We start from the raw sequence: 15,590 nt of genomic DNA on the forward strand, positions 1-15,590 counted from the left end.
CGCTGTTTGCTTTCAGCGCCGTCTTTGCCTGTGGGACTGGCCTGCAGCCGGGGACTCGGCGGGCACCTCCTCCGTCCAACCCATGTCTCAACCAAGCAGCCAGCTGTAGGTGATCTGTTCCAATCAGTTGCACAACATAAGACGGACGTTTGTGCGTCCAGTCACATGCTGCTGCAGCATTGAGTGGATCGTGTCTACTTGTACTCAAGGTAAAGCCTAGTTCTTTCGGTTATGTCCTTATTATACATTATATATACTAATCCTTGATAATAATCATGAAGAGCCTATAACAGTCCACAATGATGTTGGTGGGTCTGTTTTCTGACTGCTTTATGTGCTGGATCTACAATAAAATCCCACAATACCCCTTAAAGTACTGCAGATCTATATATGATTGTAATCAATCATATATTACTTCCTCTTTCTAGATTATTCCGGGCTTCTACCTGTTGGCTTTAGATAACCCTCTGAGTATTCTCCACTCTTTTTATGTACGTTCATCTGCAAGAATCAATTCTATGCCTACTGACAAGGTATGTGTGGATAGACTAATAGTTTCAATCCCTGCTCATACCAATATTGAGTATATATAGTATATCCTTTATCCAACCATAACATTAAGTTTTTCTTTATTTTGTTTTTCTTCCTTGTTTCTGTCTGCTATTATATCCCCTTCCTTCTCTAGATGCTAGGCAAGCAAGGGGTGTGTTGAGTCCGTGGTGTCCCACTTTGGTCATAGGGTTCCCTTTGTGTCCGGCACCATTCCCGATTCCACATAACTCTCTTTGTGGGGGCCCTCTCCATCGATCTGATCCCTGGCAGCAAATTATATCCCATTTTTTCAAATTGGATGCCATTTGGTGATCATTCAGAAATTACATGGTTAGAATGCATTTTACTTTTGAAGTATTTGTGATCACTACTATTTGTGATCACTGGTAATTGTATTTATTTGTAATCTATTAGTATATAATGTACTCTGACTGTTTACGGTTGTTTTCTCTATTATAAAACTTCTAGATAACAATACACTCCACCACTATCCCCTGAAGAAGAGGTTTCATCATTTTCAACCTTGAAACGCGTTAGGCTTTTCTTGTCCTAGTCTGTCAGGACAGAGTTTAGTGGTGTTTACTGTATCGTTGTAATATTTTCTATTATCACCTATTTACTGCACATATGCATCTGATTTTTTTTATCCAAATTAATCATGTTTTAACTTATTCTAATAAATATACAATTTTGATACAATCCTACTGTTTTAACCACTTGCCGACTGCCGCATGTAAATATAACTTGGCCGGCGGATATCGTTGTTATGGCAGCAGCTAGCTGCCATAACCCCGGTATCCCCGTTTTCGTGCGGCGGTCGGCTACAAGATAAAAGTGGTCTCTATGGCGGATTTGCCGCAAGATCACTTTTATCGGTGGCGGGAGAGGGCCCCCCTCCCGCCACGATCCGGTGCCCTCCGCTGCTTACCGGAGCCGTCAGTAGTGCTGGAGGCAATCGCGTCTATCCTCTAGCTGTGCATGGAGACGAACGAACGAAAGATGGCGCCCACTCGTCTCCATGACACTGCAGGGTGGAAGCAACGTCAAAACGTCACTTCCGCCCATACGTCTTAAAGGCATATTTTTTTCAATGTCATTTTTTTAAATGACTTTTTTTTTAATTGCATTTTAGTGTAAATATGAGATCTGAGGTCTTTTTGACCCAGATCACATATTTAAGAGGACCTGTCATGCTTTTTTCTATTACAAGGGATGTTTACATTCCTTGTAATAGGAATAAATGTGACATTTTTTTTTAAACAGCGTAAAAATAATTAAAATCATATAAAATAAATTTAAAAAATATGTTTTTTTTAAACGCCCCGTCCCGACGAGCTCGCGTGCAGAAGTGAACGCATATGTGAGTAGCGCCCGCATATGAAAACGGTGGTCATGTGAGGTATCGCCGCGATCATTAGAGCGAGAGCAATAAATCTAGCCCTAGACCTCCTCTAACGCAAAATATGCAACCTGTAGAATTTTTTAAACGTCGCCTATGGAGATTTTTGAGGGTAAAAGTTTGATGCCATTCCACGAGCGGGCGCAATTTTGAAGCGTGACATGTTGGGTATCAATTTACTCAGCATAACATTATCTTTCACGATATAAAAAAAAATTGGGCTAACTTTCCTGTTGTCTTATTTTTTTATTCAAAAAAGTGAATTTTTTCCAAAAAAAGCGCGCTTGTAAGACCGCTGCGCAAATACGGTGTGAAAAAAAGTATTGCAATGACCGCCATTTTATTCTCTAGGGTGTTAGAAAAAAAAAAAACAATATATAATTTTCTAGCAAAAATAACTGTTTTAAACATGTAAAACACCTAAATTCCAAAACGAGGCTGGTCCTAAGTGGTTAAGACTCTCTGCCTTCCAAAGTCCAATAGAGGAAAAAATTTTACATTTTGTACTTAAATTAGGGATGGGGGCAGAGTGTCTTTCTCCGCAAAGTTTCTGGCACTACCACAATATATACCCCCTGGGTGATAACATTGCAAGGATTATAACAACCTTTGTTGCAGATTCCTACCTTTTGCTAGTCTGAAGAAATCCATGTGCGTTTGTCTCTGCCCTAAGCGGGTCTAATGGGAGTGGTTTCATAATTATCAGTCAGCTGTGGCAGCTGCAGAGCACTAATGAGGAAAGCTGCTGGGCCTGCATCCCTTTAGATGTGTTACTATTGGAAATATCTCACCAAAAATGACATTTTTGTTGCAGGGGATGCCTGAAATCTGACTTGTATCTTAGGCAGACTTCTAGGAAAATTGGTGAGCCCAAGCACCCAAGCAGGAAATTATGCTTCTGGGGCTGTCAGTACACATTCTGTGTACAGAACAACTCCATGTAGCCATATTACAATATGGTTTGTATCACAATTGTGCAATCTATATTTTTTCTTTATTTGCTTTTTTTTTCCCCCCGCAAAAGTGAAGTTACCCTTTAACCACTTGAGCCCCGGACCATTATGCTGCCTAAGGACCAGAGGTCTTTTTCCAATTTGGCACTGCGTCGCTTTAACTGCTAATTGCGCGGTCATGCAATGCTGTACCCAAACGAAATTTGCGTCCTTTTCTTCGGACAAATAGAGCTTTCTTTTGATGGTATTTGATCACCTCTGCAGTTTTTTTGCGCTATAAACGGAAAAAGACCGAAAATTTTGAAAAAAAATGATATTTTCTACTTTTTGTTATAAAAAAAATCCAAAAAACTAAATTTTAGTCATACATTTAGGCCAAAATGTATTCGGCCACATGTCTTTGGTAAAAAAAAATGTCAATAAGCGTATATTTATTGGTTTGCGCAAAAGTTATAGCGTCTACAAACTAGGGTACATTTTCTGTAATTTACACAGCTTTTAGTTTATGACTGCCTATGTCATTTCTTGAGGTGCTAAAATGGCAGGGCAGTACAAAACCCCCCCAAATGACCCAATTTTGGAAAGTAGACACCCCAAGGAAATTGCTGAGAGGCATGTTGAACCCATTCAATATTTATTTTTTTTGTCCCAAGTGATTGAATAATGACAAAAAAAAAAAAAAAAATAATATTTACAAAAAGTTGTCACTAAATGATATATTGCTCACACAGGTCATGGGCCTATGTGGAATTGCACCCCAAAATACATTCAGCTACTTCTCCTGAGTATGGGGATACCACATGTGTGGGACTTTTTGGGAGCTAGCCACGTACGGGGCCCCGAAAACCAAGCACCGCCTTCAGGATTTCTAAGGGTGTAAATTTTTGATTTCACTCTTCACTGCCTATCACAGTTTCGGAGGCCATGGAATGCCCAGGTGGCACAAAACCCCCCCAAATGACCCCATTTTGGAAAGTAGACACCCCAAGCTATTTGCTGAGAGGCATATTGAGTCCATGGAATATTTTATATTTTGACACAAGTTGCGGGAAAGTGACACTTTTTTTTTGTTTTTTTTTTGTACAAAGTTGTCACTAAATGATATATTGCTCACACAGGCCATGGGCCTATGTGGAATTGCACCCCAAAATACATTCAACTGCTTCTCCCGAGTATGGGGATACCACATGTGTGGGACTTTTTGGGAGCCTAGCCGCGTACGGGGCCCCGAAATCCAATCACCGCCTTCAGGATTTCTAAGGGTGAAAATTTTTGATTTCACTCTTCACTGCCTATCACAGTTTCGGAGGCCATGGAATGCCCAGGTGGCATAAAATCCCCCCAAATGACCCCATTTTGGAAAGTAGACACCCCAAGCTATTTGCTGAGAGGCATGGTGAGTATTTTGCAGCTCTCATTTGTTTTTGAAAATGAAGAAAGACAAGAAAAAACATTTTTTTTTTCTTTTTTCAATTTTCAAAACTTTGTGACAAAAAGTGAGGTCTGCAAAATACTCACTATACCTCTCAGCAAATAGCTTTGGGTGTCTACTTTCCAAAATGGGGTCATTTGGGGGGGTTTTGTGCCACCTGGGCTTTCCATGGCCTCCGAAACTGTGATAGGCAGTGAAGAGTGAAATCAAAAATTCACGCCCTTAGAAAGCCTGAAGGCGGTGCTTGGTTTTCGGGGTCCCGTACGCGGCTAGGCTCCCAAAAAGTCTCACACATGTGGTATCCCCGTACCCAGGAGAAGCAGCAGAATGTATTTTGGGGTGTAATTTCACATATTCCCATGGCATGTTTGAGCAATATATCATTTAGTGACAACTTTGTGCAAAAAAAAAAAAAAAATTGTCTCTTTCCCGCAACTTGTGTCGCAATATAAAATATTCCATGGACTCGACATGCCTCTCAGCAAATAGCTTGGGGTGTCTACTTTCCAAAATGGGGTCATTTGGGGGGGTTTTGAACTGTCCTGGCATTTTATGCACAACATTTAGAAGCTTATGTCTCACATCACTCACTCTTCTAACCACTTGAAGACAAAGCCCTTTCTGACATTGTTTACATGAATAAGTTATTTTTTTTTGCAAAAAAATTACTTTGAACCCCCAAACATTATATATTTTTTTAAAGCAAATGCCCTACAGATTAAAATGGTGGGTGTTTCATTTTTTTTTTCACACAGTATTTGCGCAGCGATTTTTCAAACGCATTTTTTGGGGAAAAAACACACTTTTTTAAATTTTAATGCACTAAAACACACTATATTGCCCAAATGTTTGATGAAATAAAAAAGATGATCTTAGGCCGAGTACATGGATACCAAACATGACATGCTTTAAAATTGCGCACAAACGTGCAGTGGCAACAAAATAAATACATTTTTAAAAGCCTTTAAAAGCCTTTACAGGTTACCACTTTAGATTTACAGAGGAGGTCTACTGCAAAAATTACTGCCCTCGATCTGACCTTCGCGGCGATACCTCACATGCATGGTGCAATTGCTGTTTACGTTTGACGACAGACCGCCGCTTGCGATCGCCTTAGTGCGAGAGCAGGGGGCGACAGGGGTGCTTTTTTTTTTTCTTTATTTTTTTTTGCTTTTTTATCTTGGTTTTGGTTCCACGGACTTTTGCTAATTGTGCTACAAAAGGGGTCATCTATCTTATGAAGTGTGTGTGTAAAGCCTTCTATGTGGGCAAAACTATTCGGGAACTTAGGCAGAGAATCGGTGACCACCTCTACGACTCAGAAAATGGCAAACTGACTACCATCGGCCGACACATCGGCCTTTATCATAGATTTGACAACTCCGTGGCCAAGTTTCTGGTATTAGAGGTGGTCCAACCCAGTCCGAGGGGTGGCGATTGGGACCGCTCGATACTCCAGAGGGAGTCCCTCTGGATCGAGCGACTCAACGTCACCACTCCGCCCGGCTTAAACGAGTCAGTGTCATATAGGGCCTTCTTATGAGATCCTGTCCCAATTCCTTCTTGTCCCCCTCCCCCCCTCCCATGCCCTCACTCACCCCCTCCCCTTTTTTTTTTTTTTTTTCCTCCCCCTCCTTCCCCCCCCCTCCCCTCCTTTCCTCCCCTCCCCCTCCTCTCTCACTTTCCCTCCCCCCCCCCTTTTCTCTTTTTTCTCTTTCTTCTCTTTTTCCTTCCAAATCTGTCACCTCAGGTTCTAGTATCAGTTGTTTGGCCCTGTCTGTCTGAGGTCTATTCCTTAATTTGTGGGTGACTGATATCTTTACACTTTCACCTATAATTAATGTACCATATGTGTTTTTTCTTTTTAATTTATTTCATTTTGTCTTGTTATTTAGATTGCTGTTCAAGGTCAGGCTCCTCCCCCCGTTATCAGACTTTGTGGGCTGTGTCTGTTTCATTTCTTCTCCTACGCGGCGGACACATGCTCGCCCTGGCAGCCTCCAGGCTGCTTGCGTCTCCTTGTTTGGGAATCCGATTCCCTTTGACAGGAGCGCGCGCTTGCGCAGTAGCACACACCGTGCACCTGCGCAGTGCGGGCGAGCAGACCCGGTGACGTCAGGGACCGCCTCTGCTACGCCGTCCCTGTCTTCCAGGTTGGGGTGCTCTTATAGCGGCCGGACGCGGCCGCTGTGAGAGCCTACAGCCTCCCGATGCCGCGCCAGCTGAAGCCCACCATTCTGGGTAAGTCTCGCTTTCCCCTTTCCCCTTCTCCTCTCCCTCCCCCTCCTGGTGCCCTTTCCCTATTCCTAGTTGGCGTTCCCCTTGTATGCTTCTCCCTTGGTCCATATCAGTTTTGTGTACTGTTACCCCCCCCTGTGCAGTGCTGCCTACAGTGTCAATTTAGACCTATCTGTTTTCACTGGATATTTTAAACCTTTTCATTTAGGATTAATATCCCCCAATTTGATACTGCTTGATACACTATCAATTTTACCTTTTATGGTCTGGTAATATTGATTTTAGTGTGTTACTTTTTTCAATTGTGGGAAAATCTCCTTGTATTATCATGGATGTTAATTTCCATTAATTTTAATTACAGCTGCTGCAGTTGATTACCCTCTCCAGTATACATTAATGGCTCCAGCCCTGGCGGGCTCTCATTGTTAACCCAATAAGCGCCTGGCTTGTTTCAACCTCTTTATATTATATAATCCGCACTATTTTGTTCTCCTTCATTTTAATCCATTTGCCTTTCAACTGATTAATGCTGTAGGGGTAAGTGTTAGCTCCCAACACCTGTGTGCATTTTTCTTGCAAGGTTGACCTGCTTTCCACACTATTGAAAGCATCTGGTCCCGCTGAACTATCTGACCACCCCCCTTTCCCCTCCCCTTCCTCCTCCTCCACCCCTTCCTTTCCCCCCCCTTCCCCCCCCTCCTCCCCCCCCTTCCCCCTTCTCCCTTTCCCCCCCCCCTCTCCCCCCTTCCCCCTTTCCCCCTCTCCCCATTTCCCTCCCTCCTTCCCTCCTTTTCTCCTTCTCCCCTCCCCCCCCCCCTCATCATCTTTATTCCTGCACACTGGATTTAAATCTTAGAGCTACCTCACTGGCACCCCTATATTGCACTCTTCCTTTATTTTGTGGTTTAGTGTTGTATACAAATCAATGATTCAGATATTTTATTTACCAGAGGCTGTTTGCTATCCCCTGTGTTCGCCGCGGGGGGAATTATATGGGGCTACACAATCCCACAGAGAATGTCTGAACGGGTGAGCCTGCCCTTTTTGTATCCAATTTGTATGTACATGTTTTATGTATTATGACTTTGCTGCAATCATATTAAGAAATTTTCATGTATCTGTAGATCTGTTTGTATTCATTATATGTTTTTCATGTTACATTCTAGACTGTACTCTCCTGAGGAAGCGGTGAATACCGCGAAACCGGTCGAGAAAATAAGTCATATATGTACCCCCTGTTATTATTTGGTGTAATTCGTACGGTTGTATAGATTGCTCTTGCTATGAATTACGACTGTATGCGACACTGTAATATTTTTAACATTGTTTTCCATTAAAATGTAAATTTTATTATATTATTTTTTCATTTTCATTTTCTTCTATCAAATTCCTGACTACCTTCAGTACCGCAATAGTCCCCCCTTGTTTCCCTTTGTGTGTGGAGGGTTGGGACATCCGCTGACAGAAGCAGCTAACTGCGGCTGTTCCCTACTCCCTGCCTTTCTTTGTACTAGACACCTGGGATGATGGTACTTTTACTTGGTAATTTATTTATTTCAATATAGGTGCTTTTCCTTATTGCTTTTTTATCTTATTTTTAAACTGTTCCTTTCATTTTTTTTTTTTTTGTAATCATTTTTGTTATCTCGGGGAATGTAAATATCCCCTATGATAGCAATAGGTAGTGACAGGTACTCTTTTTTGAAAAAATTGGGGTCTATTAGACCCTAGATCTCTCCTCTGCCCTCAAAGCATCTGACGACACCAAGATCGGTGTGATAAAATGCTTCCCCAATTTCCCAATGGCGCTATTTACATCCGGCGAAATCTAAGTCATAAAATGCTCGTAGCTTCCGGTTTCTTAGGCCATAGAGATGTTTGGAGCCACTCTGGTCTCTGATCAGCTCTATGGTCAGCTGGCTGAATCACCGGCTGCATTCTCAGGTTCCCTGTTGAGACAGGAGAGCCAGAGAAAAACACGGAAGACGGTGGGGGGGGGGGCATTCCCTCCCACGGCTTGTAAAAGCAGTCTAGAGGCTAATTAGCCGCTAGGATTGCTTTTACATGAAAGCCGACCGCTGGTTGAAAAGAATGATACCAAGATGATACCTAAACCTGCAGGCATCATTCTGGTATAACCATTCAAAGTCGTGAATGGCGTACCTGAAGACAAAAAAATGGTTAACAATAAAGCACAGTAAACGGTAAAGTATAAAAAATTGCATACCTGAAAAGCAAACATGATAAAACATAATAACAATAAAACATTGCAGAATAGAATACAGTAAAAAAGAGCAGAACAATAGAGAGAGAGAATAGAGAGAGAGAGAGAGAGAGAGAGAGAGAGAGAGAGAGAGAGAACAATGAAACGACAACTATTTTTTTTTATTTTATATATTTTTTTTTTTTTTTTTACACTTTTTTTGTAACTAACTTTTAGAACTGTAACCGGTTCCAGGTTCGGGTCTCTCAAAATGCGATGGCATCTTGGGAGACCCTGTGAAAGTGTGCCTAGTCTGTGCAATGCTGTACCCTACGCTAATACTCAACTAGTGAATGGTAGCATTCAAAACATTCACCAATGCAAAGACCAGGATTGTCAGGACAGGAGGGACAATAATAGCGGGTGTCACGCCTATATCCGCGCTTGCTGCAGACACAACATCTTTTTTGGGGGGGTTCGTTGGGTAGGGGTACTCGGGAGGACATCAAGAAAATGCCTCTCATGCAGCCGACTGCATTTGGTTGGGGATGTGAATGGGGGAAGTACGGGCGCTGCAGAAGCGGTGGGTTCCCAATTAGGATTGGCGAATGCAGCAGGAAGGGCATTATGGGCACGACGGGCCTGTGTTTGTCTTCTTGGTGGCAGCGGGACACTACTTGTGCTTGCCACCTCACCAGCTTGAACTGCACTTATGGGACTCGCCACGTCACCAAGTGTTACTGCAGTGCTGGTTTGACTACGACCGGGGTGTACTAGGCCGCTGGCGCTTGCCAGTTCAATAAAAAGCTACCAAAAAAACTGTTAGCGATCGCAGGGATCAGGCCTGACTCTGCGAACGCTGCAGTTATGCGTTAAGTGTTTTGTAAGTGACAGTGATCGATCGATACTGCACTTGGGTGGGCTGGGCCGGGCGGAGGGGCAAAATGCAGGTGCTAGCAGGTATCTGGGCTGATCCCACTAACACTGCGTTTTTGAGAACCCTAAACTGCTGGGGACGCCAGTATAGATCTGATCGGATCAGATATTGATCCGTTCAGATACTATACCACTAAGGGAGGCGTATGCTGCGTGCGTGGGTGTTAGCGGTACTGGCGCTAATCTGACGCTGCTTGGGGCTGGTGCTTGCCAGTTCACCAAAATACTACCAAAAAAACTGTTAGCGATCGCAGGGATTAGGCCTGACTCTGCGAACGCTGCAGTTATGCATTTAGTGTTTTGTAAGTGTCAGTGATCGATCGATACTGCACTTGGGTGGGCTGGGCTGGGCCGGGCGGAGGGGCAAAACGCAGGTGCTATCAGGTATCTGGGCTGATCCCGCTAACACTGCGTTTTTGGGAACACTAAACTGCTGGGGACGCTAGTATAGATCTGATCGGACCAGATATTGATCCGTTCAGATACTATACCACTAAGGGAGGTGTACGGTGCGTGAGTGGGTGTTAGCGCTACTGGCGCTAACCTGACGCTGCCTGGGGCTGGTGCTTGCCAGTTCACCAAAATGCTACCAAAATAACTGTTAGCGATCGCAGGGATCAGGCCTGACTCTGCGAACGCTGCAGTTATGCGTTTAGTGTTTTGTAAGTGACAGTGATCGATTGATACTGCACTTGGGTGGGCTGGGCGGAGGGGCAAAACGCAGGTGCTAGCAGGTATCTGGGCTGATCCCGCTAACACTGCGTTTTTGGGAACCCTAAACTGCTGGGGACGCTAGTATAGATCTGATCGGATCAGATATTGATCCGTACAGATACTATACCACTAAGGGAGGCGTATGCTGCGTGCGTGGGTGTTAGCGGTACTGGCGCTAATCTGACGCTGCCTGGGGCGACGCATATCACCGCCGGGCGATCAGGGGGCTAAACCTTTATTCGGTAATAAACGGCGGGTGCCCTGACACTATAAAAAATAAACAAACTAACCAGCGTCACCCGTAACAGTTATACGGTGATCAGTGGTGAAAGGGTTAACTAGGGGGCCATCAAGGGGTTAAAACATTTATTCGGTAGTATATGGGGGTCCCTGTCGCTATAAAACGCTGATGGCGAACCTAAATATTTACGTCCCTAACTAGCGTCACCAGCGACACTAATACAGCGATCAGAAAAATGATCGCTTAGCGACACTGGTGACAGGGGGTGATCAAGGGGTTAAAACTTTATTAGGGGGGGTTAGGGGGGTATCCTAGACCTACAGGGGGCTAACACTCACTGACCTAACACTGTAACTGTCACAAACTGACACCAATGCAGTAATCAGAAAAAAAAAAAAAAAAAAAAACCTGCTGGTGTCAGTTTGTGACGGGGGGGGGGGGTGATTGGGTGGGGTCGGGGGGCGATCGGGGGGGGGGGGGGGGAATCGGGGTGTTTTGTGTGCCTGGCATGTTCTACTGTGTGTGTGTAGTGTTGTGCACTCACATACCTGTCTTCTCTCCTCGGGCCGGAACGGAGACTACCGAGCCGAGGAGAGATGACATCATTTCCTTTGCTGCTGTTTAGCATACAGCAGCATAGGAATGATTAGATTGGCCGGCGGCGATCACGAGGGGGGGCCACGAACGGATGGCCTCCCCCTCACCTCCGATCGCCGTGGGACAAAAGACGACCGCCTCGGGCACCGGGGGGGGTCCGATCGGACCCCCCACCCGCGGAAGGCAAATCACGTACATGTATGTGATTTTGCCTGTCCGTGCCGCCTTGCCGACGTACATCGGCGTGAGGCGGTCGTCAAGTGGTTAAAACAAGAGCTCGTTGATTACACTAATGTTCTGTGAGCTTTAGAACTGAAAATTATTTCAGGGGTTCCCCAAGATCTCAAACTTTTTGCAGAGGATTCCTCCCAGATAAAAAATAAAAAAAAGGTTGAGAAACCCTGATTCAGAGATCATGATGGTGGTTAATAGGTAGAGCAGATGGTGAGAAAGCAACAGGGCCCATGATGCATGCACAGAAAAAGCAATGCATGTATGTAGTGAGAACCCTGGGAGGAAACATTAACAGGATCAGTGAGGCCAAAAAGCCAGCAGATCTGCGAGCTTGTTTTAACCCCTTGTATACCAGGACGTTTATAAATGTTCCTTGAAAGACAGGGTGTTAATACAATATTTCCCAATGCGCAAGACGAGTATAATCAGAGGTACTAAAAGTATAATTGATGGTAAAATATTTATTTTACTTTAGAATAGAGAGAAGAGGGATTAGAACATGTCATGTATTTACTGCTGTCTATGCCCTGCTGGGGATATTTACCCTCTTTTACCTGTTTACGGTTATCACCGAGAGTGAAAGTGAAAGAAAGTCCCAAATTTTGGGTGGTCAAATGTTTTCATAGTTCTGGTCTCAACTAGTGAATAACTTGCTTTAAAGAGATTTCCGCTAACTAACCGTTTTGCCTACAGGATAAAAGCTAAAGGGAAACCTCCCCAGTGGGACACAGACAGTGGTTATAACCCTCTCTTAAAGTAGTTGTAAACCCACTTTAAAAAAAAAAAATAAAAAATAATAACTAACACCCGCAAGACAAAGGCATAATGAGCTAGTATGCATAGCATACTGTGTGCATAGCATACTAATAGTATGCATAGCATACTAAATCTGCATGACGCCACATTTGTGGCGCCGCACCGATTTCCACAAGTCGTTTCTGAACTACGTTTTGCAATTTCAGGGTGCGATTTCCATTAACATCTGTGCAGAAACCCGCACAGATGTCTGTGAAATCGACGCCAAAATCAGGACTAACATGTGGTAGTGAAGTCGTGCGCGTTCAGCTGAACTCCCACGCCTTCATTCCCGCAGCTCAGTGTGAACCTGGGCTGAAGGTTTGCTTTTTTTTTTTTTATAAATAAAAAATAACAAACGTGTTATACTTACCTGCTCTGTGCAAGGGTTTTGCACAGAGCAGTCCCGATCCCCTTCTGCTGGGGTGCCCCACCAGAGCACCTTGCTTCTCCCCTTCAAGCTGCTTTCCTTGGGGGGCACCCGTGCAGGCGCGCTCCCGAGTCCCGCTGCTACGTCAATTGACACAAAGGGACTCGTCCCCATCCCCCACGTCACTGGATTTGATTGACACCAGTGGTAAACAATGGCTTCTGCTGCTATTATTCTGTCAAATGAGGACAGAGACAGCGGCTGGAGCCGCTGGGCTCGTGCACATTGCTGGATAGGGTTCAGGTAAGAAAAAGGGGGGCTCCGGGAGAAGCTGCAAAGAAAGGTTTTTCACCCTAATGCATTATGCATTAGGGTGAAAAACCTTGAGACTTTACAATCATTTTAAGAAAACTTGTTTGTACATAAAGAAACTGAAGATAATGAATGACCAACTCTAACTTAGCATACAGAGACAGGCAGAGTGCCTGTCTCTATACACCAGAGCGGCACATTTGCTGTCGCTACCCCTACACTCCTCACCGGTCACTGGTTATCAAAGATGCTTTCTGCTTCACAACCAAAAAACTCCTAGCAACCAGTGAGGTTGACGGTGGGGCCTGAATTGGAATCTAGGGGACTAGTTTCTCAGGTCCGATCTCTCTTTGTGATGTATTCACCCACTGCTTGCTGTCATTCACAAGGGGAACAAATGTTAAAAGAAAATCTGAATACCCATTAGGATCCGCCCCCACACAGCTACAAAACAACTTGGTCGCTGGTAACTTACAGCTGCAGCAGTGGGGACAAAGTTTACCTGCACTGAGGACAAAGGATTAGCTCAGGCATGTTCAGACACAAGTTCAAACCCACCTGAGCTATCCTGCCAGGAAGCGGTCTAAGCAGACAGCCAATCACTGGCAGCTGTGGCATGTGCATCTGCAGGGCAGGAAATGCCCCCACCCCCTAAGATTGGCTGTCCGCTTTGACAGCTCCCTGGCAGGATAGCTCAGGCAGGTTCAGACTTGCGTGCAAATGCCACTAAACTCATCCTTGCTGAGGATGGACAGCCTGGCAAGCAATGCTTGCAGCAAATTCATTCATGCACCTGTTTCTAACAGGTACATGAATCTGTTGTCTACACTGACACTTATATAAAAATTTAAGATAGAATTCTAAAAAGTGTGTCAGAGACACATTTTATAAATCCCCTGAATATGTAACAACACCTCTAGCCTGTATGAAATGTGCACGGAATGCTGCGCTCTAGAATTCCTACTCAGTGATTCCCTTATTTCTAAAGAACCCCAGGGGGTCCTCCACAGAAAAGGCTGAACGATACGTTATTGCAAGAGAAACCCTGACTGATGCCTGTGCTTTACTAATCCCGTGTCACATAAATCAAACGAATTGTTCAGCAATTAATTCCGCTCTTACTCTCTCGCAGACGGTTCTTGAAGTTGGGATCATTCCTTCGTTTCCTGTCGAAGTAAATGCAGTAACCCAAAAACAAAGCCCCGCAAACGCCTGCCGCAATGGCGCTAGTCTTTCCAACGACCACCATCTTGCTCTGTTTCTCCTCTCAGAAGCAGTCCGAACAGGAAAGAGAACAGAAAAAATTCACTGCATGTGACCTGCACTCTCCTTCAGCACCCGCGAGGTTAAAAAAAAAAAAAAAAAAAAGACCGTCTCACAATTAATACGTCACTTCCCGTCGACCTTTAGCACGTTTTTTTTCCAAGGGGATCTAGCTGCAGCGTAGAGCTCCACCGATGACAGGAAGCATGTGGCCTCCACTCCACTTCTTTTTTTTTTTTTTTTAAACTGAACTTTATTGTGAATCTCTGCAGCTTAAGTTCCACTGCCACTGTCCACAACTCCACATTTTTTTTTATTTTAAAACTAACTTTAATGTAACAAACAACAAATAGACAATACCACAGAAAGTGGAGTCTGGAATTTGCAAAAATACAATATATTTTTGGGAGGTTTTGTAAATAGTACATAGATCACCTCTCCCCCGCCTAGAAGATTGTGCAGCCATTCACAGCAAGCAGTGCGTGTCCAGCTGTTAAGCCACAGCCGGGCACCCACAGTTAGAATGCCGGTGTTCTGCCGAGAAAGTTCCGCTCGGCGGCTAAGTTCCCCCCTCTACTGCGCAGGCGCTGCGCCTGCGCAGTAGGATCCGGCGGAAATAGCCGAAGCGGAATAGCTGAAAATCAGCTGTACATGGCGCCTGTAAGAGGGCTGCTCGCCACGCTTCGGGCACGGCCTCGCTTCGCTCGGCTCTTTTAGATTCTCCCTCTAGGTCCACTTGGATGGTGGGGAAGGAACCTGGACCTAGGGCGCAGGCGCCGTGTACAGCTGATTGAAGCGTTTGAGCTTCGGCTATCTCCGGTGGCTGACAGTAGTCCGTACTGCGCAGGCGCTGCGCCTGCGCAGTACGGGGGGAGAACTTCTCCGCCGAGGGAACATTCTCGGCAAGACACCGGCACAGTGGAGAGGAGGGGGAGAGGAGCGAGTCTTCCTGCACCCGCATCGCTGGACCGTGGGACAGGTGAGTGTCTGATTATTAAAAGTCAGCAGCTAAACTTTTTGTAGCTGCTGACTTTTAAATGGGTGAAACTCCGCTTTGATTTAACTTTGTAAACTGGATTTGTTTGTAAAAGCAACTGTTTAACATTTACTAATTTATATTTGTGGTGGTGATGGAAGTTCATGTTTATGTTGGAAGAAGAATTTTTGCCCTACCTTCATGCCAACTAACAGAGCCAAGATTGAGGCAAACATGGATTTCTATGGAAAAAAGGTTTTACGGTTCAATGGTATGTCGGCGTTAAACCTCCATCTTCTTGAAAATCATATATGTTCTGGTACATATATTATCCACCTGACCGCCTGGCTGCATTGTACTGAGGACGGGGGGGTG

The 15,590-nt window shown here is 44.6% G+C and overlaps 1 protein-coding gene across 1 annotated transcript in view; it reads right to left on the reverse strand.

Moving 5' to 3' along the window:
* Positions 1-14,359, reverse strand: part of TOMM20 (translocase of outer mitochondrial membrane 20) — a 142,911-nt gene extending 128,552 nt beyond the window's left edge. The window contains exon 1 of the mRNA XM_073627563.1: positions 14,099-14,359. Within this exon, the coding sequence (XP_073483664.1) occupies positions 14,099-14,225 (127 nt within the window). The 5' untranslated portion in view covers positions 14,226-14,359. The remainder of the gene's footprint in view (positions 1-14,098) is intronic.
* Positions 14,360-15,590: the final 1,231 nt, after the last annotated feature.

This window comes from Aquarana catesbeiana, linkage group LG04, assembly GCF_042186555.1.
Source record: "Aquarana catesbeiana isolate 2022-GZ linkage group LG04, ASM4218655v1, whole genome shotgun sequence".
NCBI lineage: Eukaryota > Metazoa > Chordata > Amphibia > Anura > Ranidae > Aquarana > Aquarana catesbeiana.